The sequence below is a fragment of the Chanodichthys erythropterus genome, chromosome 7, assembly GCF_024489055.1.
Source record: "Chanodichthys erythropterus isolate Z2021 chromosome 7, ASM2448905v1, whole genome shotgun sequence".
In the NCBI taxonomy this organism is placed as follows: Eukaryota; Metazoa; Chordata; class Actinopteri; order Cypriniformes; family Xenocyprididae; genus Chanodichthys; species Chanodichthys erythropterus.
Window position 1 is genome coordinate 31,918,261 of NC_090227.1, and position 25,799 is coordinate 31,944,059.

General features: G+C 36.0%; 1 protein-coding gene across 1 annotated transcript; it reads left to right on the forward strand.

Moving 5' to 3' along the window:
* The first annotated feature begins 527 nt into the window (after nucleotides 1-527).
* Nucleotides 528-25,799, forward strand: LOC137022785 (chitin synthase chs-1-like). The gene is made up of 20 exons (XM_067389235.1): nucleotides 528-599; nucleotides 1,547-1,618; nucleotides 1,893-2,028; nucleotides 2,148-2,336; nucleotides 2,436-3,421; nucleotides 4,654-4,743; nucleotides 4,822-4,980; nucleotides 5,059-5,233; nucleotides 5,306-5,407; nucleotides 5,497-5,638; nucleotides 19,701-19,901; nucleotides 19,988-20,272; nucleotides 20,398-20,577; nucleotides 21,340-21,727; nucleotides 21,863-21,894; nucleotides 21,991-22,055; nucleotides 22,847-22,957; nucleotides 24,662-24,879; nucleotides 25,038-25,110; nucleotides 25,189-25,799. Exons 2-20 carry the CDS (start codon nucleotides 1,590-1,592, stop codon nucleotides 25,294-25,296), a joined length of 3,669 nt encoding a protein of 1,222 aa, XP_067245336.1. The 5' UTR covers nucleotides 528-599; nucleotides 1,547-1,589; the 3' UTR covers nucleotides 25,297-25,799.

The window sequence follows — 25,799 nt, forward strand, 5'->3', positions numbered from 1 at the left end:
AAAAGACATGGATAAATAAACATTTTCTTAGAAAAACTAAAATCTGAATGATTATTCTACTGAAATCTTACTGATATGTCACTTGCATAATAATTTGGAACGCGGTGTATTCTTATGTTACATAATTGACAAACAGCGTTCTATGTATGTCAACAGGCATCTATTGCCAAAGCCTTTTTGCCTGAAATGATTCACAAATATCATATTTTGTGTATTTAAGTTTGTGTTTTCCCAAAAATTACAAAATATGACTCATTCCAACAGTTTAATAGGGTGACAATATCTAAATAAACCTTAAATGAATAAATGGCACAATTTACCCTAACGTATTCTTCCCAAAGGCACAACTTCACCCGCACCAGGCACAACTGGCACAACTCACCCCACTTTCCCCTACAAAGAAGGTGCAGAGAAGCTGCGTAAGAGAAAAAACAGGCTCTTCAGGCAGACGCTGCCAAATGTGTCAAATTGACACAAATGTTTTTCGGCAGTAGCAGGACCTTCACTAGCTCCCGTGGCTGATGAAAGTGGTGGTGGTGTCGGCGGCAGTGGCATTAACAGTGTTATTTTTGTTTTTTGGTCCCAGTCCATCCCTAAAGGTATTCTTACTGGTTTTTTTTTTTGTTGTTATATTTAAAAAAAAAAGAAAACAAATAAAAACATAATTAACATTATATTCTGAAATGTAAAGTAATTTCTATAGCAATAGAAAAAGCAATGTTTGAACAAAATGAATTTAAAACATCTATTTGTAAATGTAGCATGCAGGTATTTTTTTGTGTTTTATAAACATAAGATACAATAAGAACAAGAACAAAGAAACAAAGTACAAACAAATGGTCAAATAAATACAATAAATATACAATAAAACAAAGGTAAATGAAATAAAGTGCTTTAACTCCATGAAGGTCTACCTACTGTTCAGGTAAGTAATACAATTATAGCTAGATTAATGCTTATTTAAGCTAAAGCTATTCATTCAAGAATAGTGAGTAATTTTCTCTTTGGCTTTTGTTTGATTCACACATTAAATGTGCAATTGTCAGCATTGAAGTAATGATAGACAGGGCAACTTTTGAGCAATGTTGCGAGAGTAAGTATTTAAGTGAATACTCCCCAAGCCGGTCATTTTAACACATTTTTCTGTGTAACTAATCATTTAAACTGCTCAACAGAGTAGTCATAGTCAATGGCTGGCATGATAGAATTTGCAAGATGTATGTCTATAGAAGTAATAAATAGTGGGCTATGTGCATTTTATTAATTTCTCTAGACAGCACAACTGGTAAAGTCAGAGCTAATCAATACTGCCGTCTTTCATAATTTAGCCCGTTTTATACCAAGTTTACCATCCCCATCCGGTAGTCACTTAAAATATTTGAGAAACCTCTTTTCGTCATCAAAGGGAGTGGAAAATTAAACTGAATTTGGACAGGTAGATGATTTCTTTGTAAGATAAACATAGAAGCAACAGCATAGAAACCGTGTTGAATAATAGCGTAGTGCTCCCTCCCATCTGGTTATAAAGCTCTGCTCTGTTTTACAGATGATTAAGCAAAGGTTTGATCTGCTGCTCTGCAAACATCACTATGGAAAAGCAGCAGAGACATGAATTCAGGTAATCATTTCTTTAATTTATCAAACTTTTATTAAATAATTAAAATTTAGATTTCCACAAACACTTAATAATGCAGCTAAATGCTTATTTTCACATTATACTTGTTTATATTTTTAATATATTGTGTATAAAAAAAATCAAATAATTTTTCTACAGTCTCTCTAGCATGATAAATACCACAATTATAGTTATCATTGTATATCTTTTTAAATTGCTCATTCAAGTGAACTTTCAGTTTTCCATGAAACTATTCCCTTTTTTTCTTCCAAAACAGGCGATCTTGGGATGCATGCAGAGAAGTGCCAATCATTCAAGAAGAGCAGATATCAAAGAAACGAGTGCAGTGTTTGAAATGGTTTTCGTGTGCCATTGTTGGCATACTTGTCTTTGTGCTTGCACTACTCAGTAAAGTGAGCTTCTTTCTTAATCATTGGCTAATCATTTTTGGATGATATGATAACATTTAACTTATCTATTGAATATTACACAAAAGGCTTGCTTAGACTGAAACTTTTTTTTGTATTTACAGACATCTTTTATCTTATTGATAACATTTGGGAACAATCAAACTGAGATTATAAGTTCCGAAAAAAAGCCCACAGCCCTACTTGGCATTGGCTTCGTTCTGGTCGGGCCGAGTGTTCTGCTTCTGCTCAAAAGCACATGGAAGTTCATTTTCAAGAGTGCAGCCATGCCCTCTAAAAAAACTGTTTTATGGGTAAGCAGACAGAATTTTTGATCAACAGATGTATAGTAGCAGAGAAACTGATTGTTATGGCTGTAACCTTTCTGACTTTGATTTGACCTTTTGCTCTAGGTCCTGTGTGTTGAGTTCCTGGTAGCACTGGGAGCTGCAATTCTAACAATAGTAGCCATGCCACACTTCGACATTATCACTAATGTGACGATCCTAAACAGTGTTAGCATCCTGTCAGCAGTGTTCCAGGTAGTCGCTGAGTGCCTCGCCAAAGAGAGGAAGAGGCTTATAATGCTCCCCGTTTGCTCCATTTTCTTCATCGTCCTAGGTTATGTGCTTTTTTCCGTCGGTTATCTGGTATTCGAAAGTTCTCCTAAGATAAAAGTATCAATTGGCCTTGCCATCGTGGGGACCATCTGTGTTTCTGTGAACTGGTGGGAAAACTACAGCACGCTCTTCTCCGTTTCATCTCTAGAGGACATTTCCAAAGACATCGCTCAGTCCCGTAATGTAGTGTGCATCATCTCCAGTTTGGTGAGAATCCTGATTACTTCAGCTGTGGCTGGAGCTTACGTTCCTCTGTCAGGTCAGGACTGGAAATCGGTCAAACTCGTCTTTGAAACAGTAGTTATTTCATTGGTGGCGATTCAGATCGCATCCTCTGCCCTGTGCCACTGGTTTGTAGTTGTGGCTTGCAAGATGCACGCCCTGCACCGCTGCTTCGCCTTGCCCATATACCTGGCCTCGATCACAGTTGTGCCAGTGTTTTTTATTTCATTTGCATTCAAACCCCCAGAGTCTAATCAAACAAACATTCAGGCGATATCCAGTGACAAATTGTTGCAGTTGATGTTGACAGATGCTATGAAAACTCTGCATGCCAGGAACATGGAGACTGGAGGACTGGCGTGTTTGATCTGCTCTGCTTTTAGCTGGTGGTTGGGACTCATGCTCAGTACATTTTACATCTGGTTCCTGAAGATCCATCGAATAGAAAGAACCCAAGATCTGTTTGTGAGACGCATGTATGAAGGAGTGTTTCTGGAACAGTCCATGTTGCTGAACACCCGTTTTGAAATCAGAAAGAGAATCAAGGAGAAACAGTGGTAAGTGTTTCTATTCTAAGTATTGTTGAATATATTGGTAATATATCAGCCAATATTAGATATTTTAAAATGATCTGTATCTATATTGAATATTTTATGGTGCATTCTCTTTTTTTTTTACATTTATATTACCTTCCTCATCTGACACATCAATCTATAAAAACACTAATTATTTAATGACACTGTTAATACTTTACATTATTATGTTGTGATGATTTAAAATGATTTATTTTATTTTAGTGGTTTATTTTTAATATATTGAGAAAAAATAATATTATCTATTTATTGGTTATCAGCTCTAACATGAATATTTATTGTCTTACTGATATCAGCCAGATTTTTTATTACCGTTTTTTAAATCAAAGCATTTTACATAGTAAATGTGTTCCCAGAAAAAATCACATATGAGATCTGTTTAAAGTGTTAGTTCACCCAAAAATGAAATTTCTGTCATTAATTACTCACTCTTACGTCATCCCAAGCCCGTAAGACCTTTGTTTTTCTTTGGAACACAAAGTAAGTTATTTTTGATGAAATCCGAGGGTATCTGATCCACATATAGGCAGCAACGACATTGCACCTTTTGAGGTCCAGAAAGGTACTAAAGCCATCATTAAAACCACTGACGCATCTACAGTGGTTCAACCTTTATATTATGAAACGACGACACAAAAGTACAAAAGTATTCTTGTCACTTCATAATATTAAGGTTGAACCACTGTAGATGCGTTGACGGTTTTAACGATGACTTTAGTACCTTTCTGGACCTCAAAAGGTGCTATGTCGTTGCTGCCTATGTGTGGATCAGATACCCTCAGATTTTATCAAAAATATCTTATTTTGTGTTCCAAAGACAACTGAAGGTCTTACGGGTTTGGGATGACATGAGGGTGAGTACTTAATGACAAAAATTTATTTTTGGGTGAATTAACACTATAATGTAAAGACATCAGTGAGATTAAAAGGAGAACAAATGGAGATTTTGCTTAAATATCCTTTTTCTCAGGTGTCATGTCTTACAAAAAGACTGTAATCTCACATGTATCCCCTTTATAGTTTTAAAATAGTTTCAGCATCTCAAATTGCGCTCAAATTTATACTCGTACTGTGTGTCAATTGATTCACTTGTTTTTGATTTTACATATGAGGTTAACAATTAAATGACACATATCTGAGAGCAACCTCTAAGCAATTTAAATTTTCCATTGGATTTCTTAATATATCCTCCTCAGCGCAAAAGAAACCATCAGAGTGTTTCTGTGTGCAACGATGTGGCATGAGACCTATGATGAAATGATGAAGATAATCATCTCTATGTTCAGGTAAACATTAACTACACTTACTCAGCTAATAAAATCTCTATTGAACTGTAATTGCAATACTATTTCTTTTACTACCAGGCTCGATAAATACAGGCCCAAGACTGACAAACACAGCGATGTCGCGTTTGAATTCCATATTTATTTTGATGACGCTTTCAAGGATGTTGATAATGGAAGGCAGCGGCATGCAAATGAATACGCTGAAATTCTTGTGGATGTAATTAAAGAAGTTTACACGTAAGAATCCTCCTTAGATTTATCTGTTTATGTGTACTGAGAATTTATGTGCAAAAACTAATATTTCACATGCATTAGCATTTTCAGTGAAGAGGATCCATGTATATTCAAGCAGATGCCACCACTACCATGGCAGAAGATCATAAACACCCCCTATGGAGGTCGGCTGGAATATACCCTCCCTAAAGGCAATGTGATGATGGTTCACCTCAAAGACAAGCAACTTATCCGTCACAAAAAAAGATGGTCTCAGGTGAGAGTCCTTAAATAAAGATGTAGTTAGATGTTTTGAATCCAGAACTTCTCTAATAATCTGTGTTTGCAGATAATGTACTTGTATTACATTCTTGGCTGGAGACTTAACAAAAAGTACTTTAAAAAGTTTGAAGCAGGAGAAGAACTGGAATCACTTAAGGAGAGACTGAAGGTTAGAAGCTTCACTTTAAACTTCACTACTAGTATTTCTACAGAATAATACAATGTCAGCCAGACTCTTAAAGTTTTTAATACTCTTAGAGAGACAAGGAGAACATGTATATCTTGACCCTGGATGGGGATACTGATTTCCAGCCGTCTGCAGTCATGCTATTAATTGACAGACTGAAACTCTACCCAGAGGTTGGGGCTGCTTGTGGCAGGATTCATCCAACAGGCACAGGTTGGATATATATTAAAGGGATAGTTCACCCAAAAATGAAAATGTGATGTTTATCTGCTTACCCCCAGTGCATCCAAGATGTAGGTGACTTTTTTTCTTCAGTCGAACGCAAAGATTTTTAACTGCAACCGCTGCCATCTGTCAGTCAAATAATAGCAGTGATTGGGAACTTCAACTATAACAGTAAATAAAACTTGCTTAGACAAAACCAAAATTAAACCTGCGGCTCGTGACGACACATTAATGTCCTAAGACACGAAACGATCGGTTTGTGCGAGAAACTGAACATTATTTATATAATTTTTACCTCTAATACACCACTATGTCCAACTTCGTTCAGCTTCCTGTTAGTGAGGTCAAAAAACGCGTTGTGATGACGGAAGTGATGTCTCGCCCATATACTTCAATGAGCGCGAGACATCACTTCCGTTGTCAGAGCGCGATCAGACCTCACTAACCGGAAGCTGAACGCAGTTGGACATAGTGGTGTATTAGAGGTAAAAAATGATATAAATACTGTTCGGTTTCTCGCACAAACCGATCGTTTCGTGTCTTAGGACATCAATGTGTCATCACGAGCTGCAGGGTTTAATTTGCATTTGTCTATGGAAGTTTTTTCGACTCTTATTGTTCAAGTTCCCAATCACTGCTATTATTTGACTGACAGACGGCAGCGGTTGCAGTTAAAAATCATAATTTGCGTTCGACTGAAGAAAAAAAGTCCTCTACATCTTGGATGCCCTGGGGGTAAGCAGATAAACATCACATTTTCATTTTTGGGTGAACTATCCCTTTAAGTATAAACCATAATTGATTACTTTCTTTAAAAAATGCATTTCTTTTTTTAATTGTATCTAAATGTCTAAAGTACAGATATAATCTACCGCTCAAAAGTTTTGGGTCAGTAAGGTTTTATTTTTTAAAAGAAATTAATTAGCACGGGCACATTAATTTGATCAAAAGTGACAGCAAAGACATTTATAATGTTACAAAAGATTTCTATTTGAAGTAAAAGCTGTTATTTTTAAAAGAATCCTTAAAAAAAAAATGTATCACAGTTACATTTATTTATTAAGCAGCACAACTGTTTTCAGTACTAATAATAATAAGAAATATTTCTTGAGCATCAAATCAGCATATTAGAATGATTTCTGAAGGATCATGTGCTTTACAGTCTATGATCATGTGACACTGAAGACTGGAGTAATGATGCTGAAAATTCAGCTTTGCTGTCACATAAACTACAATTACAAAATATATTAAAATAATAAATAAAAAACATTTATTTTAGTTTATTTGTAATACGATTATTTAACATCTACCAAAAACTTTAAGGAGTACACTACTATATGGACTATATTAAGATAATAGACATTGACTAAGCCACAAAATTCTAATATTACTGTCACTGTATTTTTGATCAAATAAATGCAACCTTGGTGAGCATAAGAGACATCTATCAAAAAGATTTTAAAAATCTATCTTGACCCCAAATTTTGAATGATAGTATAATCTTCTAGAATGGTTTTCAAAGTATGAGGCAGAGGAAGTGTGAAGAATAATTAACCAGATAAAACTAATAAAAAATAAATGAAATTATAAAAAATAATAATTTAAAGAGAATTTAAAAAAATAATAAAATAAATAAATTAAAAAAATGTAATAAAAAAAAAATTCAAACAGCGATGACGTGTTTTGTGGGTGGAGCCTACCTGGTGGTCTTATTGTGCCTTTGGATATCAGAAAAAGATGATCTTCATTTTCACAGAATACCGTCGTTTGACAATTTTGGGGTGTTGTCACACGGGAATAGGTGTTTTTCAACCTCTTTACCTGATTTGCTTAAATCGAGTGGGAGATTTCTGGAAAAACAACAAGAGATATGTCTTGTATATGATTGTAAGTGTATTGTTGTAAACTATCAGTAGTTTATCGTTTCTTGTGCGTGAATATGCTTGCTAGACTGTTGTAAAAAGCTCCAGGTCAAGCACTCTACTTCCACTCACTTCTAGCGATAACAAATACGTTACCCAATACTGTACTAAGTTTTCTTTAAACTATAGGGTATATTATACTACAATACACGCAGTTTACTGTAGTAAAAACTAAAATATACTACAGCCTATAGTATTATAGTAAAATACTATAGTATTTTTTTCACCTGTGCTACCCATGTCCAACCTCAAATGACGCCGATTGGCTAAGTTCAGACAAATGACGAAACGTGTAGCCTATGTAAAATAGACTAAATAGCCATATTGTGACAAAATTACATTCTGTGTCATTATAATCGTAGTTTATGCACACAAAAAAAGCCTAAAAAGTCTTAAAACTTGCATAAATCATATATTTCTTTTTTTTTTTTTTTTTTTTTTTTTATGAAAATAGAACAATTTACAAACAGAGCATAGCATAAAACAGTGTAGTACAAAGTGTGATATTAATTAGTAACAGGGGATCCGAAAATTAAATCATAATATTTTAAACATGTTAATGACTTTTTGTTTTTTAACAATTTCAGAGAAGACATAAAGTAATCAAATTCAACTAAAAATACCTTAAATATTGGGGATGAATTTAAGCATTTTTGTTTATGTATATAAAATTTTGCCAGCAATATTAGTAAGTTAACAATGTATTCAAGACCTTTGTTAACATTGTTTTCATAGTATACAATAATATCCTTTAAAGAAAAACAGTATTTATCCTTTACTAGATTAAATATAAAATCTGCCATTTCCTTCCAAAAATTTTGGGTAACTTTACAATCAAAGAACAAATGTGTTAACACTTCTTTCTCATTTTTGCAAAAGGAGCATAAATCATCAATATCAGAGTATCTCGAAATTATTGATTTAACAGGGTAGATGGTATGCAAAATTTTAAAATGAATTTCTTTAGTTTTGTTATTGATACAATATTTAAAGGGGATTAACCAAGCAACCTTCCAATTAATATTATCAAGAATAGAGTTCCAAAAGAACTTTCCTCTAGGTATCATTTTATTTTGTTTTTGGAATATAGTATAAATATGTTTATTCTTACATTTTTTATCAATCAAATCAAGACCATTTAAAGTTAATTTTGGTTTTGTTATTATTGTAGGGTTATAAAGAATATGACATTTAACAAGATGAACAAGTGTCATCAATCATATAAATCATATATTTCGCCTTCTCGAGCTATAAGCAAACTACGTCACTGTGTGTTGCATTCTGGGTAGTCGCCGCCATGTTTTATGTCACGCTCAGGAGCGTACAATGACAATAATTACAAATCACCATGAAAAAACGACTTTATTTACGTTATTTTTTTAAAGAGCTGCTTGTACTTACTGAAAATAAATGGACTATTTGAATCTCTTGTGTTCATTCGATCGCTCAGTCGTGTGGCCAGGACACGATATACACACGCATAGAAATCATACTGGCGCCTTCTATCGGACCACACACAGGACAAATGAGATTTCTCTATTTCAGTTTTTAATAACTAAGTGGCACCGATATATCTGCCAGATAAAATAATAAACACAATATAGTTTGATCTCAGCCAGCATATCATCAATCGCCCTGATTTCTTCATGTTAAAGCATAAGGGATAACATAACAGCATGACCATCTGTAATGCAGCTCTGAAATTAATTATATTGTGGAATCGCTACACCAAGTAAGTTTTACTGGACCTAAATGGAATAAATACATGATTTCTTACCGAGACAAGCTGAACAATGAATCAGAGGCGTTGATCGCAACGAGCTATATCCAGTGGCGGAGCCAGGATTTTTTCATATGGGTGGCCAGGCAGGGGCCAGCAACCAGTCTGGTGTGGCACAGAAATCTTCATTATTTCAACATAAAAATGAGTCTGACAATAAAGTACTGAACTGTGCGTATAACACAACTAATACAGTTCATTTGTACTTAATTAATTGAGATGAGTGAATGTGACCTTTTTATTTTATTTATTTTTTATTTTTTTGCGTTCCTCACTTGCAGGCATATTAGTAAAGTGGCTCACACTATAGCTAAATTTCAACTTGTCCAGTCAGCTTGTTCTAGTTCTCAAAACCCCCAATAACTTGTTCTCCATTGTTGCATATCTATGGATGAGACATGCAGATAACTACATGTAGTTCAAAGATTATTCTGTTTCAAAAATTAACCAAAAAACACTAAATTTTAAACTTTCTATATAGTCAAAATAAATAATTGCAACAGTTCTATCATACCTAAATTAATCTCATACAAAGAAAAAAAAAGTGTTCTCTTTTGAATTCCCATTTGCTGATGCAGAAGTCAACAGCACATAAATGCCAGAATGTAAAATTAATTATTTTAAGCATTTAAATGTTATAACTTTTGTTTGTACTTTATAAATCATTGCAAAATTAGCATCTTCTAATACAAATGCACAGTTCTTACATTTATGTATGCATTAAAAAAATTACATATCAGTTTGTGCCTTAGGCCTATATTGTGATCTGACATAGCAGAATATTTTAGTCCAGAGACATGTGACGCATAAATCTCAAATAGGCCTACATACATGCATGCACAGTTTTAATGCAGCTTTAATCGCTTTTTTTGTCATTTCATAACTTAACAGACGACAGAACTACGACTTTGCATGCTCGTAGTTTCTTTTACGCTTTATTTATTAAGAGTAGGCTAATATACAGCGCGCCGTATTTGCGCGTGATTGAAAACTGCGCGTCTTGCAACCCACCAGTTGAGAAACATTTACGTAAGCTATATATAATGTTCGCCGTTCACTGCTGTTCTGCTGAAGCTCATTCGGCACCTGTATCATTTCCGCGCGCGTTTGACTTGAGCCTGGCGCTGAGGCGAAGTTGGAGTGCGCGTCTGAAAAGTCTCCCGCTTTTTTGTGATCTTAAAGAGACGGTTCTGCGTTTAAATAAACGCAATTCTTGTCAACAAAAAAAATGATTCTGAAACAGCGGTTGTGAGCGGGGTGGCCAAGCTTAGGCCAAGGGTGGCCACGGCCACCCCTGGCTATATCACAAATGACATTTCTAAACGCGTTTTCGTACATTATTCATGGCGTGAGCACGTTATTCAGACAGATCAGAAGTTATTAATCTGTAATAAATACAAATGACAAAGCCAAATTTTGGTCAAAATTATTTTGAGTTTCACTTTCACCATTGTGTTTCTAAGCCGGAAGGCAGAAAATGAGGGACATTATAACATGCTTAACGTGAAAAAGCTTAACGTGGCTTAATTTACTAATGCTAATGCTTTATTAGTTTGGTGTTTACTACAGAAAAGCAGATAAGCCCAGAATATGAACGCAACACATTTAACATACGCATTTTCCTCCCATAAAGAAAACGCTTAATGGACAGTGACTACGTGTAATAAGACGGGTTCTGTTCATATTCTTATCTGCTTTGCTGTAACTGTTACATACAGTTTCTATGGGAAGAAAACGTTTAACGTGAAATTAAACGCGTTGCGTTCAAATTCTGGGCTATTAGTATGATGAGCTTTTTAGAATGTCCCGAAAATGGGACAAAATGGCGCTCCATTTCACTTTCGTTTTCCACGCTGGTCAGTATATGCATATAGTTCATACCACAGCCAGCGTTCACCATTCTAATATGTTTTAACTGTATAATATAAATTTTAACATCTTCCTCCACTATTTCCCAGTCTCTACTGTACTGTCCGTGACCTAATGTCCCAGAATGCAATGCGCTGTAGGCAAAACCCGGAAGCGAGTTAGCATTTCAGGACTTCCGGTTCCAACGCCGTAAAGTCTATGGGTTTTTTGAATGGGTTTTTGGTAAATCGCCTGAAATAAGATCTGTGGTTAACAAAGCCTCTAAATACTTTCACGTTTTGATCTATGACATAAAACACACCAGTTATAACCCACTTGTGATTTTTTAAACTTTTACTGTGTCTTCAAATCGGCGGTTGCTAACAAATTGCTAAAAGGGACTACTTCCTTTGGCGGGGACTTTAGACGTCATCATTAAAAACGGGACATTTGGACAGCATTTCTCATGATAAAGTGGATAAGTATTCATACACAGCGCAGATCATAATCAGCGAGCATGTTTTTAAATGGAGTTGTTTTCTAAATAAAGTTTGAGGACGCTTGGTGGTGAGGTGACGACGTTGATCCGCGACCATGGTGTGCTGTAGTTCGTTTATAGCCTACTTTTAGCCTTTTATATCTGACGACTTTATTTAGGCTTCAAAATCTATAAATGTTGTGTTAACTTGTAAAGATTATCTTGATAGACAAAACGTGTAAGTGTCATAACCCTTTGTTAAACACAGAGCTTATTTTCTGCGATTTTCCGAAAGTCTATGGGAAAAATTAATAGGCTTTCAGTCGAGGGAACCCGTGCGACGCTGACTTCCGGGTTGGCCTACAAAAACGCGTCATCCCTGGGGCACTCTATTCCATATCTAGGCAGGCACTCGGAAGTCAAGCATGCAGCAATATTTTATTTATTTATTTCTCATTATCTCGACATAAGTTGTTTCTCGTGATCTAAACATTAAAAAAGTAGTTATGATAATGAGAAAACAAGAAAAAAATAATAATAATGAGTTGCCTTTCAGGCCTCCGTACTTAAAAAAAAAAAAAAAACGCCTATGCCGGCTTCCGTACCTTTTTGGTTGGATCGTTAAAAACACCTCTCCCAGTTAGAAAACACCCCAAAATTGGGAGACGCCACTCTTTTGTTCCGCAGAGACCTGTACTTGGGCAGACGTCTAGGTTGCAACGGACAGACTGGACTGATGAAACCTGCAGCGATTAACGTTACCCTACATGAATTTGACGTAAACTATATATCTACATAACATTCACTTACGCAATTCATAGGGGGCATAATGTATTAGCCCTACAGTTTCTAGCAATTGCTAGGAAAAAGAAAAGTCAGTTTTGTGAAATATGAACTATAAATCACCTGTTTTTATTCTTTTATTCCGTGGCGTCTTTAGTGAACACCAGCGGCTCTGGTGAACACTCACTCCTAGAATATGGGGTTCCGACGAGCTCATTAATATGAAGTTGCAACATGCATATGAGGTGTCGTTTCTCTATTTACGATGCTAACTAAGCAATCAGTCGCGTCGATCGTCGCATACCTTGCCGTGAGCAGAAGCCGTGTATGAGGTGTCGTTTCTCTATTTACGATGCTAACTAAGCAATCAGTCGTGTCGATCGTCGCGACCTTGCCGTGAGCAGAAGCCGTGACCAATATGGGGGCGGATTCGTGCCATTGATTACCAACCAAAGGAAACAGTCGTGTACTTTTTACGTGTGAGAAGGGGTACGTCGCATCACAGACGCGTGTATGAGGTGTCGTTTCTCTATTTACGATGCTAACTAAGCAATCAGTCGTGTCGATCGTCGCGTACCTTGCCGTGAGCAGAAGCCGTGACCAATGACGTGTGATAAGAAGCGTGACACTTTCGTCGCCCCTCTTCTCGCCTGAGAAACCGTGTGAGTATGAGGCGCCATACTGGACAAAAGCGAGGCTAACGCCGCGAGCGAGCGAACTTGCGCGAGAGAGACCGAGTGTGCGCGCGAGAGAGACCGAGTGTGCGCGCGAGCGAGCGAACTTGTGCGAGAGAGACCGAGTGTGTCCGAGAGCGAGCGAACTTGCGCGAGAGAAACCGAGTGAGTGCGCGAGAGAGACCGAGAGTGTCCGAGAGCGAGCGAACCTGCGAGAGAGAGAGAGAGATTATTTACATTTACATTGTAGGCTGTTTCTGATTTAGTAATATCAGAGTCATGTACATTTGTAGACTTTGTGAGATGTGCAAATTTACATATGCATGTTACCTGCACAGCAAAACATCCAGTGTTAAATTAACACTGCCAGTGTTTATATAATCCGGTTGGATCCACTGGCAATATTAATTAAACACTAACAGTGTTCATTTAACACTGGAGGTTTTGCTGTGTGTAGCATACAGCATAGCTTCCAGACACACACTCAATTACTTAATTATTCACTCCTCTCAACTTCTGTTTACATGCAGATAAAGAAAAGATTCTGTTAAGATTATATTTTGTCTTGTTTTCAATACTGTAACAAACATACACCCTCATGTATTTACTTTATTAGTCTCAATCTACTAAACAGTTCATTTTCATTTAAAACATTTTTGCTTTATGTGCATGTGCTTTATTCACTAACATTTTCTTAATGTTTTCTTCTCAGACCTTCTCAGCGTGATCAGATCTATTCAAAGTTGCTGTAGTGTCTTAGCCTTTTTTTTTTTTTTTTTTTTTAATTAGGTTTATTGACACACTAGTTCTTCTCATTGGACTGTGCAATTTACATTTTTTTTTCTTTAACATTGTTTTTTATTTTCCTTTTAAAACTGTTATCATACTGATTAACATATAAAGCAGTATAGTTTTAAAAATAAAGACTCATTATTTACTTACCCTGATCCCATTCATGTACATGACTTCTCTTATCAAATGCATATATATATATATATTTTAAATCTGGAGGAAATTGCATTTTCTTGCATACAACGCAAGAAAATGGGTCCCACTTGTGATTAATATACAAAAACAAAACAATAAGTAACATTCTTACCTGTAAACTAGTCCTTCTAACCAGGGCTCTGATATTGTTTGATACACTTTCTACTTCGCACATGAACATGCCAGCTATGTAATGAATTGAGTGCAGACAGGAAGAGCTTTTTTGTTAAAGATCAGAGTCATGTACATTTGCAGGTATATATACTGATACATGTACATTTTTATATATATTTACTGATCCCAATATAAACTACCATTCAAAAGTTCAGGATCAGCAAGATTTTTAATTTTTAAAATAAGTTTCGTCTGCTCACAAGGCTACATTAATTAAAAATACAGTAAAAACAATAATATTGTGAAATATTATTACAATAAATAAATTAAAATAACTGTTTTCTATTTTTTGTATATTTTTACAAAGTAATGCATTCCTGTGATCAAAGCTGAATTTTCAGCATCATTACTCCAGTCTTCAGTGTCACATGATCCTTCAGAAATCATTCTAATATGCTGATTTGCTGCTCAAGAAACATTTATGATTATTATCAATGTTGAGAACAGTTGTGTAGCTTTCTTTCAGGATTCCTTGATTAATAAAAAGTTCAAGATTTTTTTAAGACATTAAAGAAAATAATACTTTTATTCAGCAAGGATGCATTAAAACGATCAAAAGTCACAGCATAGACATTTCTAATGTTACAAAAAATAATATTTCAAATAAACACTGTTCTTTTGAACTTTGAACGCTCTATTCATCAAAGAATCCTGAAAAAAAATATATATATATATATATATTGTACACAAATATTTTGTACAATTATTGTACACATTAAATGTGTGTGCTCGGTCTCTCTCGCGCGCTCACTCGGTTTCTCTCGCGCAAGTTCGCTCGCTCTCGGACACACTCGGTCTCTCTCGCGCAAGTTTGCTCGCTCGCGCGCATACTCGGTCTCTCTCGCGCGCACACTCGGTCCCTCTCGCGCAAGTTCGCTCGCTTGCGCGCACACTCGGTCTCTCTCGCGCAAGTTCGCTCGCTCGCACACTCTGTCTCTCTCGCGCAAGTTCGCTCGCTCGCGCGCACACTCGGTCCCTCTCGCGCAAGTTCGCTCGCTCGCGCGCACACTCGGTCTCTCTCGCGCAAGTTCGCTCGCTCGCGCGCACACTCGGTCTCTCTCGCGCAAGTTCGCTCGCTCGCGGCGTTCGCCTATGGAACGCGATCGGGGCCAAATGTCTTTAAACGAAACGCGTGACTTTTGACCGTGTCAACACGCACTATTTGTCCGCGTCAACGCGACAACACACACAGAAGCCAATGAAATTGTTGTATTTGAGACTATATTTGCATATGTGACGCGATGGTACGTATGGCCTGGTTGGTATATACGTATACAAACATCAGATGTCATGTTTATTCATGAAGGATGTCGTAATGGTATGCTGGTATGCACGTATACAAACATCGAGGGAACATTGGTACGTTTTGTGTGTGATGTCAGCCTTATGTCATGATTTGTCATGCCCTTTTAAGTTGTCCTGCATTCTTTCTCCGATACAAAAGTCAATTTAAGTGAAATTATATGACAAATATGTTTATTTACTATTATGGATCCAGCAGCAATTTAGGTAGGCCTAAATAAACTGCATGCATATAATGATATGTATATTTTTTAAATATAATTCATTTATATAGGAGTTTTGTAGGGGAAACAGGAAATGTTTAAAGGTTAAATATTAAAATAGGCCTAGTGAAATTCCATGACAAAAAAGACTAAATTATTGGTCCGTGTACTTTTGCGTCCATTCGTTTTTCCCTTTTTAAACCAGAAATGAAATATGGAAAATGCGGTTTATTTGTTTTTTATAGTAACACTGATTAATAGAATTAACAGATACAAGCTAATTTTCCTTATGCAAGATTATGATTTTGTTAAAAATTATATGAATGATAAACAACTTGTTTTTTAATATGTAAAAAAGCTAAATTTAATTTACGGTTTTGCATCATCCACACAGACGCTACAGCGCCCTCTAGTGCCTTTTCCTTTGGCGTCGACTCGCTTCAACAGCCAGCCTAAATGACATTAATTAATTTTAATTCGCTAAATTACTATTAATATTATTTTTACATTTATGTTTTAACCTAAACATTACATTTCTAAACATTATAGCCTCTTAGCGCTCTAACATTATAGAGTTGTGGTGTCAATCCCGTCATTTTGCTTTTTACTCTGTTTTATAGGCTAACGGCCAAAACGACATCTATTACTGTGACTTTTTCGTCTAGCTCTGTTAGGTGTTTTATATTGTTTTATATTGAGAAATTAGGAGTCACTTTAGCTATGCTATGCTGTTCAAATTGAAAATATACCATCATATATTATGTTATGATGACAAAATTATACCCCAATATGTGATTTTTGTGAAGACAAAATTCCCATGCCCTTTGCATCAGTAGAGTTTGACATGAAATATTTCTCAATTCTCATTGAAAGCAATGCGTTACGGCCGCGTCGCTGGACATTAATGCTTTATGTGGCTTAATCCTAAAACAACATCCAGAAACTATTTTCTCGCACATGTTCTTGTCATCAACAGCAGCATCTAAGGCTAAGACAACGGTGGAAGGACAATATTTTTATGTTAAGCGTTGAAAGCGCGTTGTCTTCATATTCGGCCTGGCCTGCTTATATCTTTATTGGTCAATTAATATCAGTGTCTTAATGTATTAAGTGTTTTCTTCATAACTGTTTTATTTTCAAGGAAAAGGCTTAACGTGTTATCGTGTTAATAGTGGACTGCTTATAAGATGTAGTGAATTTGCTCCTTCAATATCACTATCACTGGATGAAGCGGGACATAGCCTATAGGTTTAGGGTCAGTTTATTCTCTTGGACATGCGGCAGTATCGGACCCCTCGTGAGTGAGAATGGGGTGGAAAAGTCAAGTATTATCATGTTTCAGAGACATGGCTCTCGAAAGTGTGGGGGAAACAACAATTTTACAAAAGAAAACTTGTAAATTGACATTTTTTCGACTTTCATTGGTCCTTTTTTAATTTTGGTTTATAAAGATGCAAAACTTAATAAACGAAAAAGAAAAGAAGTCAATAGCCTATTTATTGAATTTTGTGTATTCGGTTTTAATTTCAATTTTGGAATTCACCATAGCATGTAAAAATAAAACAACCGTTCGTTTTTTGTTTTTCTTGACGTGGTTAAAAAACGAAAAAGGAATGGACGCAAAAGTACACGGACCAATTATTGCTAAGCATTTTTGTTATGGAAAAGGGGCACTGCAATACCAAAACCAATATCGAAAGCTCTTCCCAACTGTGAAACATGGTTTAATGCTGCTTTGAAGTCATGCATTTTGACACTATATTGGCATGTTAGAGCCGCTTGGCAGCAGAATTTGTTTTGAATTTGTTACTGAAGCTACTATGAAACAATATATATTGTAGCTTGTATGCATATTCTTTCTTTCTCAAACCTGAGTTTTGATTTCTAAGTTATCAATTTATGTATAAGTGTTTTCACACATGATCATTGGCTGTATAGGTCATCAGTAAATGACAATGCACCACCCCCGACAAAAAAAGGTTTTGTTAGTTTTGAATGACATATCTAATGTAGAGAACTGTGTTTAGAGTTTTGCAAAAAGGTTGTTTTTCAATTGCAAACTGTGTGTAAAGCATATAATGTGCTTGTAGTTTTGCAGACTTGGTCTTAAGATTCTATACATGAGTGAATGGTTTCAGTGAGTGAGCCTCAAGTCACACTTTTAGTGTCTAAGCAATTTGAAAAAACTGTAAAACAAACTGTGACAGAGGTCGCCTATATGGAATGAACCAAGAAAATCTTAAAATTGCATGGGACAGAGAAGCATAAATAGCAGCAAAAAAGACTGCCGTAAAAAAAAAAACCAAAAGACAATTATTTTAATGCAAAAAATAAATAAAAAAAATTCACACATCAGTTTCAGTTTCTGTTTGTTAGTAATCTGTACTTAATCTGTGTTTCAGAAAGCCATTTTATTTTTAAAAACATGATTAAGCAGATTAAGGCCTACTCCTGTCTTAATTTAAACCCTGTCTGGGAAACTGCCCCCAAAGGTTTCACAAAGTTATTCTTGTCTCTATAACTTATGGATTCCTAAAGACATGTTTATGGGTAAATACAATATTAATAATACAAAAAAAAAATGAATATCAAAACATATTTTAAATATAATGAAGTAATTTTATTATAGAACTCATCAGCCTGCAGCAGCCAATATGATGTTCCTGGAAACTAAACAGAGACAGAACAGTATAAATAAACTATACAACCAACTAAACACCAAATTATAAAAACATTATTAGGCTATGTGAAAGTGAATAAAGTTCACTTTGTTCACTGTGTGTGTGTTCAGTTATAAATATGTGCTGTGTAAATTAGCCTTCATACACTTAGAAATTATATATAGCCTAACTTTAAAAAACAAACAATAACCCATATAGATAAATTATAATAATTGTATAATATTGAGAATTTAGCCTACTTAATATACATTGTAACATAAGGCTACTTTACGCTAGCACAGTAGTCAGTTAAGCAATTAATTAATATTTTATATTAATATGTATGTAGCCTAGGCTACATATAAAGGTAAGTCTGCTTTTTAAAAAATATATATATATATATATATTACACTTCGACATGTACAGAATGTGCGCGTTAAGAAACACGTTCAAATTTGTCGTCTTAACATGATAAAACTGTGCGTCTTTACATGTACTAAAGTAACGCGACGACAAAAGACGCCTTAACACGACCAGAATGTGCGTGTTGACACGTCAAAAAGAAACACGTAAAAAATTGCCGCGTTAACGCGAACAAACAGTGCGTGTTGACACGGTCAAAAGTCACGCGTTTCGTTTAAAGACATTTGGCCCCGATCGCGTTCCATAGTCTGACTCGACACTTCACTGCCACACGTGATTTACGTGACGTCTGCGCGACGTCTACGCCTCGTCTGCGTCTTAAAATGAATGGATTTAATAGCAAAAAATTAAGACGTCCGTGACACGTTCAGTGAGACGAGTGCATGTTGCAAAGTTATATTATTGACCCTCGTCGGAACGCCATACTAGAATCTCGTGCCGTTTTTCTGCAGTGACGTAACCGTGACGTCTGCTCCTATTCTGCACATGCAAAAACCAATTTTTAATTTTTTTTTTTAATTTTTATTATTTGACAGATAAAATTACAGTTAAATGTTTTGTATATTTTTGTTGTTTACATCAAAAAACATTTATCCAATTACACTGTGCAGAAAATGTATCTGTCCTTTGGTAGAACTAGTCAAATTAGATAAAATTCTAGTATAGACATGCACTCATCTTTGAAAACTATGGAAAACATTAAATATGGTACAATATTTAACCATTTCGCTGCTTGATGCCTTTGAGATCCATTCATCTAGTCTAAAGAAAAATGCACTTGTAGCTTATGAAGGCTATAAACTGACATGTTTGAAGGGCCCATGGTGTGGTATCAGAAGTTTGAATACGCAGTAGGCCACTGGCTGCAAAAGACTGCGGAGCACGTGTTCGGCTGTGTACTGTGCAGCCCTGGATGTTTCAGTCTTTTCAGAGGAGCCGCACTCATGGACGACAACGTCATGAAGAGGTACACAACTAAAGCAACTGAAGCCAGCCACTACGTCCAGTATGATCAAGGTAATGTCTTGAAACTAGCCACATGACAAATAATATCAATTCAGCCTAGACTAAATTAATTCACCCTCCTTTTGGTGTAATGTCAGGTGAGGACCGCTGGTTGTGCACTCTGCTGCTGCAGCAGGGGTGGAGGGTTGAGTATAACGCAGCATCTGATGCCTACACCAATGCGCCACAGGACTTTAAAGAGTTCTACAACCAGCGCAGACGCTGGGGACCTTCTACCATGGCCAACACCATCGATCTCTTGGGCTCAGGAGGACTGACCTCTCAGAAGAACAGCTCTATCTCAAAACTATACATCTTGTACCAGATTATCAGCATGGTAGCTTCCATCTTGGGCCCTGCCACTATCTGTCTAATGATATCAGGTAAGGTTTTCCATAGAAAAATAGTCAATAATTAAAGCGCATTAGAGTCATTATGATGTTTTAGCAATGTTTCTCCAATAACATTTGTCCAGTTATTCTATTAAAGTGCTTTCATTTTCTTGCAGGAAGCTTTGTGTTCATTTTTGAAGTGAATGAAAATACAGCTCTTGCTTTGGCCATAGTGCCACCTACTGTCTATTTCATCTTATGCTTCAAACTGAAATCTGATATGCAGATTAAAATTGCAGCAATTATGAGTGTGCTCTATGCATTTCTCATGGCGGGAACAATTCTCTCCATCATAGGTAAGTGTCTTTTTCATGTTTAAAACACAATTTAGAACTTTTTTTTGTTGCTGTTCTTTAAAGAACCCATTCTTTTCAGTGTTGACATACACTACCAATCAAAAGGTCAATACGATTTTTTGTTAAATAAATGCATATTTTTATTCCACAAGGATGCATTAAACTAATAAACAATTACAGTTAATAATTTTACACATTGTTACAAAATAATTCTATTTCAAATAAATGGTGTTCATCAAAGAATCCTGAAAAATGTATCATGGCAAAAATATTGATATAAATATTGATATAATTGAATATAATGATAAATGTTTCTTAAAGCACAAAATTTGCACATAAACAAATTAGACTGGAATAATGGCTGCTGAAAATTCAGCTTTGCCATCACAAGAATAAATTATATTTTAAAATATATTAAAATAGAATACAGTCCTTTTAAATTGTAATAATATTCCAGAATATTACCATTTTTACTGTATTTTTGATCAAATAAATGTAGCCTTGGTCAGCATAAGAGACTTCTTTCAAAAACCTTTGGTAGTGTATGTTTTAGTCCATCAGTATTTTCAGACTGCACATTTTAAATGCATGTCTGCTAAAAGAGCGACTAAAAGCTACAAAACTCTAATTTTGAATTCATGAGGTCACTAAATATTCATGTCAAAAGAGCAAACATGTAAAGTAGCTCAATGTCTTGATGGGTAACGAATGCATTTCTATCTGTAGGCCTAATACTTTCTTTCTTCATCTCAACTCTCATAGGTGATTTAGTGAAGCAAAAAACTTTTCTGACCCCTAGTGGTCTGTTTCTCATCGGCATGGTGGTGTTGTACATCATCACGGCAGGTTTACACCCTCAGGAGTTCTCACTGGTCATCTATGGATTGTTATATTTCCTCTGCATTCCCAGCGGTTATTTACTCTTAGCCATTTACTCTATAGTCAACATGAACAATGTCACATGGGGCACTCGTGAAACCGGCAGCCAGGCTAAGAGTACTGCGGTCGATACCATCAAAAAGAAGGTCATGAATGCCATATGTTGCAAATGCCAATGCTTGGAATCTGAAGAAGATTCGAGCCAGGAGATACTACCAGCAGAAACCATAGCAAAAACTGAAAAGACACATATTCCTTTGGAAACACAAAGGTAAAAAAAAAAAAAAAAAATGTTTAACTATATATATAGATATGAAAAAATAAAATGATCAATGAATTACTTTGAGATTACAATGGATGTTTTTAATACTACTATTACTACTAATAGTGTATTTTCACAATGTAGGGCACACGAGCTCCCACTCCATCCTCATCAAAGTAAGTATGACTTCCATACTTAACAGCTAGAATATTAGGATATTGACTTATTGAATTAGACTACCATTAAAACTATTATATTTTTAATTCCAAAAGCTTGGATTGAACATTTGCAGATGAAATCTTACGACTTTCCCTTGCATGAATCTGCACTTCCAATGGTAAGACAAATTGGAAGAATTATATTATATTATATTATATTATATTATATTATATTATATTATATTATATTATATTATATTATATTATATTATATTATTTTGCAAAAAAAAATGTATTCTGCTATAATACAAGGCTATTGTAACGATTCGGGATTCATGGTAAGATCCATATGCAAGCTTTATTAAATATAAGAGTGGTCGTACAGGCAGGGTCAAACAGGAGCAAACAGGAACAGCAAGGGACAGGCAGAATCGTAGTCAGGAACAAGCAGAGGGTCAGGGCTGGCAGATATCAATCACAGAACAGTATACAAAGCAATGGTCAGGACAGGCGGCACAGGATCATAAACGAAAGACAAGAGGTACGGTAACAGACAATCAGACAGGGTATAATCGCTCGGAATTGCCTCACAGGGAAAACAAGACTTCGCGGTGAGGTGGTGTGAGTGGAAGTCCTTTATAGTCCAGGTAACAAGCTGCAGCTGGGTGTGGTGATTAGTGAGGAGTGTGTGCATGGCTGTATGTGGCGACAGGTGATTGGTGTAGAGTGAGCATGTGACTGGCGAGGGGAATGATGGGAAATGGAGTCCGGAACTAGACAGGGGCAGACGGTGATCGTGACAGCTATATTTGAATAGCTTTCAGTGGAGAAACATTTTTTTGTTTGTTTGTTTGTTTGGTTGGTTGGTTGGTTGGTTGTTGTTTTTAGGCCATGTTAATTGTGCCCTTGGTTGCTGCAGATATGTGAGTTGCATATACATAATTTAAATTTACCGTTTCACCACATGCAGGATGAAATCGATTTCTGGAGAGAATTGCTGAAAAAATATCTTGAACCTCTTAAAGAGAATAAAGAAGAACAGGAAAAAATTGCTAATGATCTGAGAGAACTTCGAAATAAAGTAAGACTCATAAGCTTGTCAAGATGCAAAAATGACTTTGTACAGTGGGTACGGAAAGTATTCAGACCCCCTTAAATTTTTCACTCTTTGTTATATTGCATCCATTTGCTAAAATCATTTAAGTTCATTTTTTTCCTCATTAATGTACACACCGCACCCCATATTGACAGAAAAACACAGAATTGTTGACATTTTTGCAGATTTATTAAAAAAAAAACCTGAAAAATCACATGGTCCTAAGTATTTATACCATTTGCTGTGACACTCATATATTTAACTCAGGTGCTGTCCATTTCTTCTGATCATCCTTGAGATGGTTCTACACCTTCATTTGAGTCCAGCTGTGTTTGATTATACTGATTGGACTTGATTAGGAAAGCCACACACCTGTCTATATAAGACCTTACAGCTCACAGTGCATGTCAGAGCAAATGAGAATCATGAGGTCAAAGGAACTGCCTGAAGAGCTCAGAGACAGAATTGTGGCAAGGCACAGATTTGGCCAAGGTTACAAAAAAATTCTGCTGCACTTAAGGTTCTTAAGAGCACAGTGGCCTCCATAATCCTTAAATGGAAGACGTTTGGGACAACCAGAACCCTTCCTAGAGCTGGCCGTCCGTATTGGGGGAGAAGAGCCTTGGTGAGAGAGGTATGAAGAACCCAAAGATCACTGTGGCTGAGCTCCAGAGATGCAGTCGGGAGATGGGAGAAAGTTGTAGAAAGTCAACCATCACTGCAGCCCTCCACCAGTCGGGGCTTTATGGCAGAGTGGCCCGACGGAAGCCTCTCCTCAGTGCAAGACACATGAAAGCCCACATGGAGTTTGCCAAGATGGTGAGAAATAAGATTCTCTGGTCTGATGAGACCAAGATAGAACTTTTTGGCCTTAATTCTAAGCGGTATGTGTGGAGAAAACCAGGCACTGCTCATCACCTGTCCAGTACAGTCCCAACAGTGAAGCATGGTGGTGGCAGCATCATGCTGTGGGGGTGTTTTTCAGCTGCAGGGACAGGACGAATGGTTGCAATCGAGGGAAAGATGAATGCGGCCAAGTACAGAAAAACCTTCTCCAGAGTGCTCAGGACTTCAGACTGGGCCGAAGGTTTACCTTCCAACAAGACAATGACCCTAAGCACACAGCTAAAATAACGAAGGAGTGGCTTCACAACAACTCTGTGACTGTTCTTGAATGGCCCAGCCAGAGCTCTGACTTAAACCCAATTGAGCATCTCTGGAGAGACCTAAAAATGGCTGTCCACCAACGTTTACCATCCAACCTGACAGAACTGGAGAGGATCTGCAAGGAGGAATGGCAGAGGATCCCCAAATCCAGGTGTAAAAAACGTGTTGCATCTTTCCCAAAAAGACTCATGGCTGTATTAGATCAAAAGGGTGCTTCTACTAAATACTGAGCAAAGGGTCTGAATACTTAGGACCATGTGATATTTCAGTTTTTCTTTTTTAATAAATCTGCAAAAAATGTCAACAATTCTGTGTTTTTCTGTCAATATGGGGTGCTGTGTGTACATTAATGAGGAAAAAAATGAACTTAAATGATTTTAGCAAATGGCTGCAATATAACAAAGAGTGAAAAATTTAAGGGGGTCTGAATACTTTCCGTACCCACTGTATGTGATTTCGTCTGTATGCCTTACAACAGTAAAGTTTTGTCTCCATACTGTTTTGCTTTTCTCTTTCATACAGGTCACATTTGCCTTTTTCTTCTGCAATGCACTTTGGCTAGTGGCAACTTTCTTCCTTCAGGCAATTGGTGACTCAATCTCCATAAAGATCCCAAAAATCTATCCCAATGGGACTTATGATGCAAACGAAGTGTTTTCCCTTGATCCAATTGCACTGATGTTTCTACTGAGCTTCGCATTATTGCTGATTTTGCAATTTGTTGCAATGCTATACCACAGGTAAACAAGAACCAAATCTGATGGCGAAAATTGTCAGACCTTTTAGTTTTAAAATTTCACTAAATCTTAAAGTGGAGATTATACAGTACATTATATATGTAAAACAGTCTAAAGACTGAACATTTTTAGTAATGGTGTATTATGTACTTTTGTTTCAGAATCTACACATTAATCCATTTTGTGTCATATGCTGATACAGAAATTAAAGCTTGTAGAAAGCAGTCACATCAGGTGAGCCAATGGATTACACACTAAATTAACATTTTAAATGTTTTTTTTTTATTATTAACGATGTCCACGTTTCAATAGGTTGCACAGATCCAGTACTCAAACTACCAGCATGAGACGGATGAGGCCGACACAGCCTTATGTTTTCAGAACCCTTCTGTTTTGAGAAGAGCTGTGACTTCAGTATAACGATTTGTATTTAATTTAGTTTATCGCCCTATAGATACTGAAATAGTACAAATAAAATGTTCTGACTTATTTAATGTATAAACCTCAATGTCTTGTTGTAGAGTAAAAAATGTCAATTAATGATTTTTTATTAATTACATGATATACCAATTAATAATCAGAATCAATCAGCAATCAATCACCTATATCAGACAGTATTTGCTAAGAAAAGCCCCCATCAAAGATATTACATTATTTTTGCCAACTAAAGCTTTAGATATTATGAACATTGCAAGAAGTGGCCGTTGAAGGAAATTGTTACATGTTAAATTGACAATCATAAAAATATTTAAATGATTTTGTACATATTTACTGTAGAGTGTATTTAAATATATAAAAATGTTCTAGTCTCTTTTGAAATCATCTCTCATTGTGACTCCTTAAGTTTTGTTATTGAATAGAAGTTCAGTTTATGTTCATACTTGTATACTTGATGGAGTTTTGTGCCACCTGTTGGAAATAAT

Coding starts and splice junctions, on each gene's coding strand:
- LOC137022785 (XM_067389235.1), top strand. CDS start 1,590: ATGGAAAAGCAGCAGAGACATGAATTCAG. Junction 2,337..2,435: donor CTAAAAAAACTGTTTTATGG/GTAAGCAGACAG, acceptor CTTTTGCTCTAG/GTCCTGTGTGTTGAGTTCCT. Junction 24,880..25,037: donor GTTGCAATGCTATACCACAG/GTAAACAAGAAC, acceptor CTTTTGTTTCAG/AATCTACACATTAATCCATT.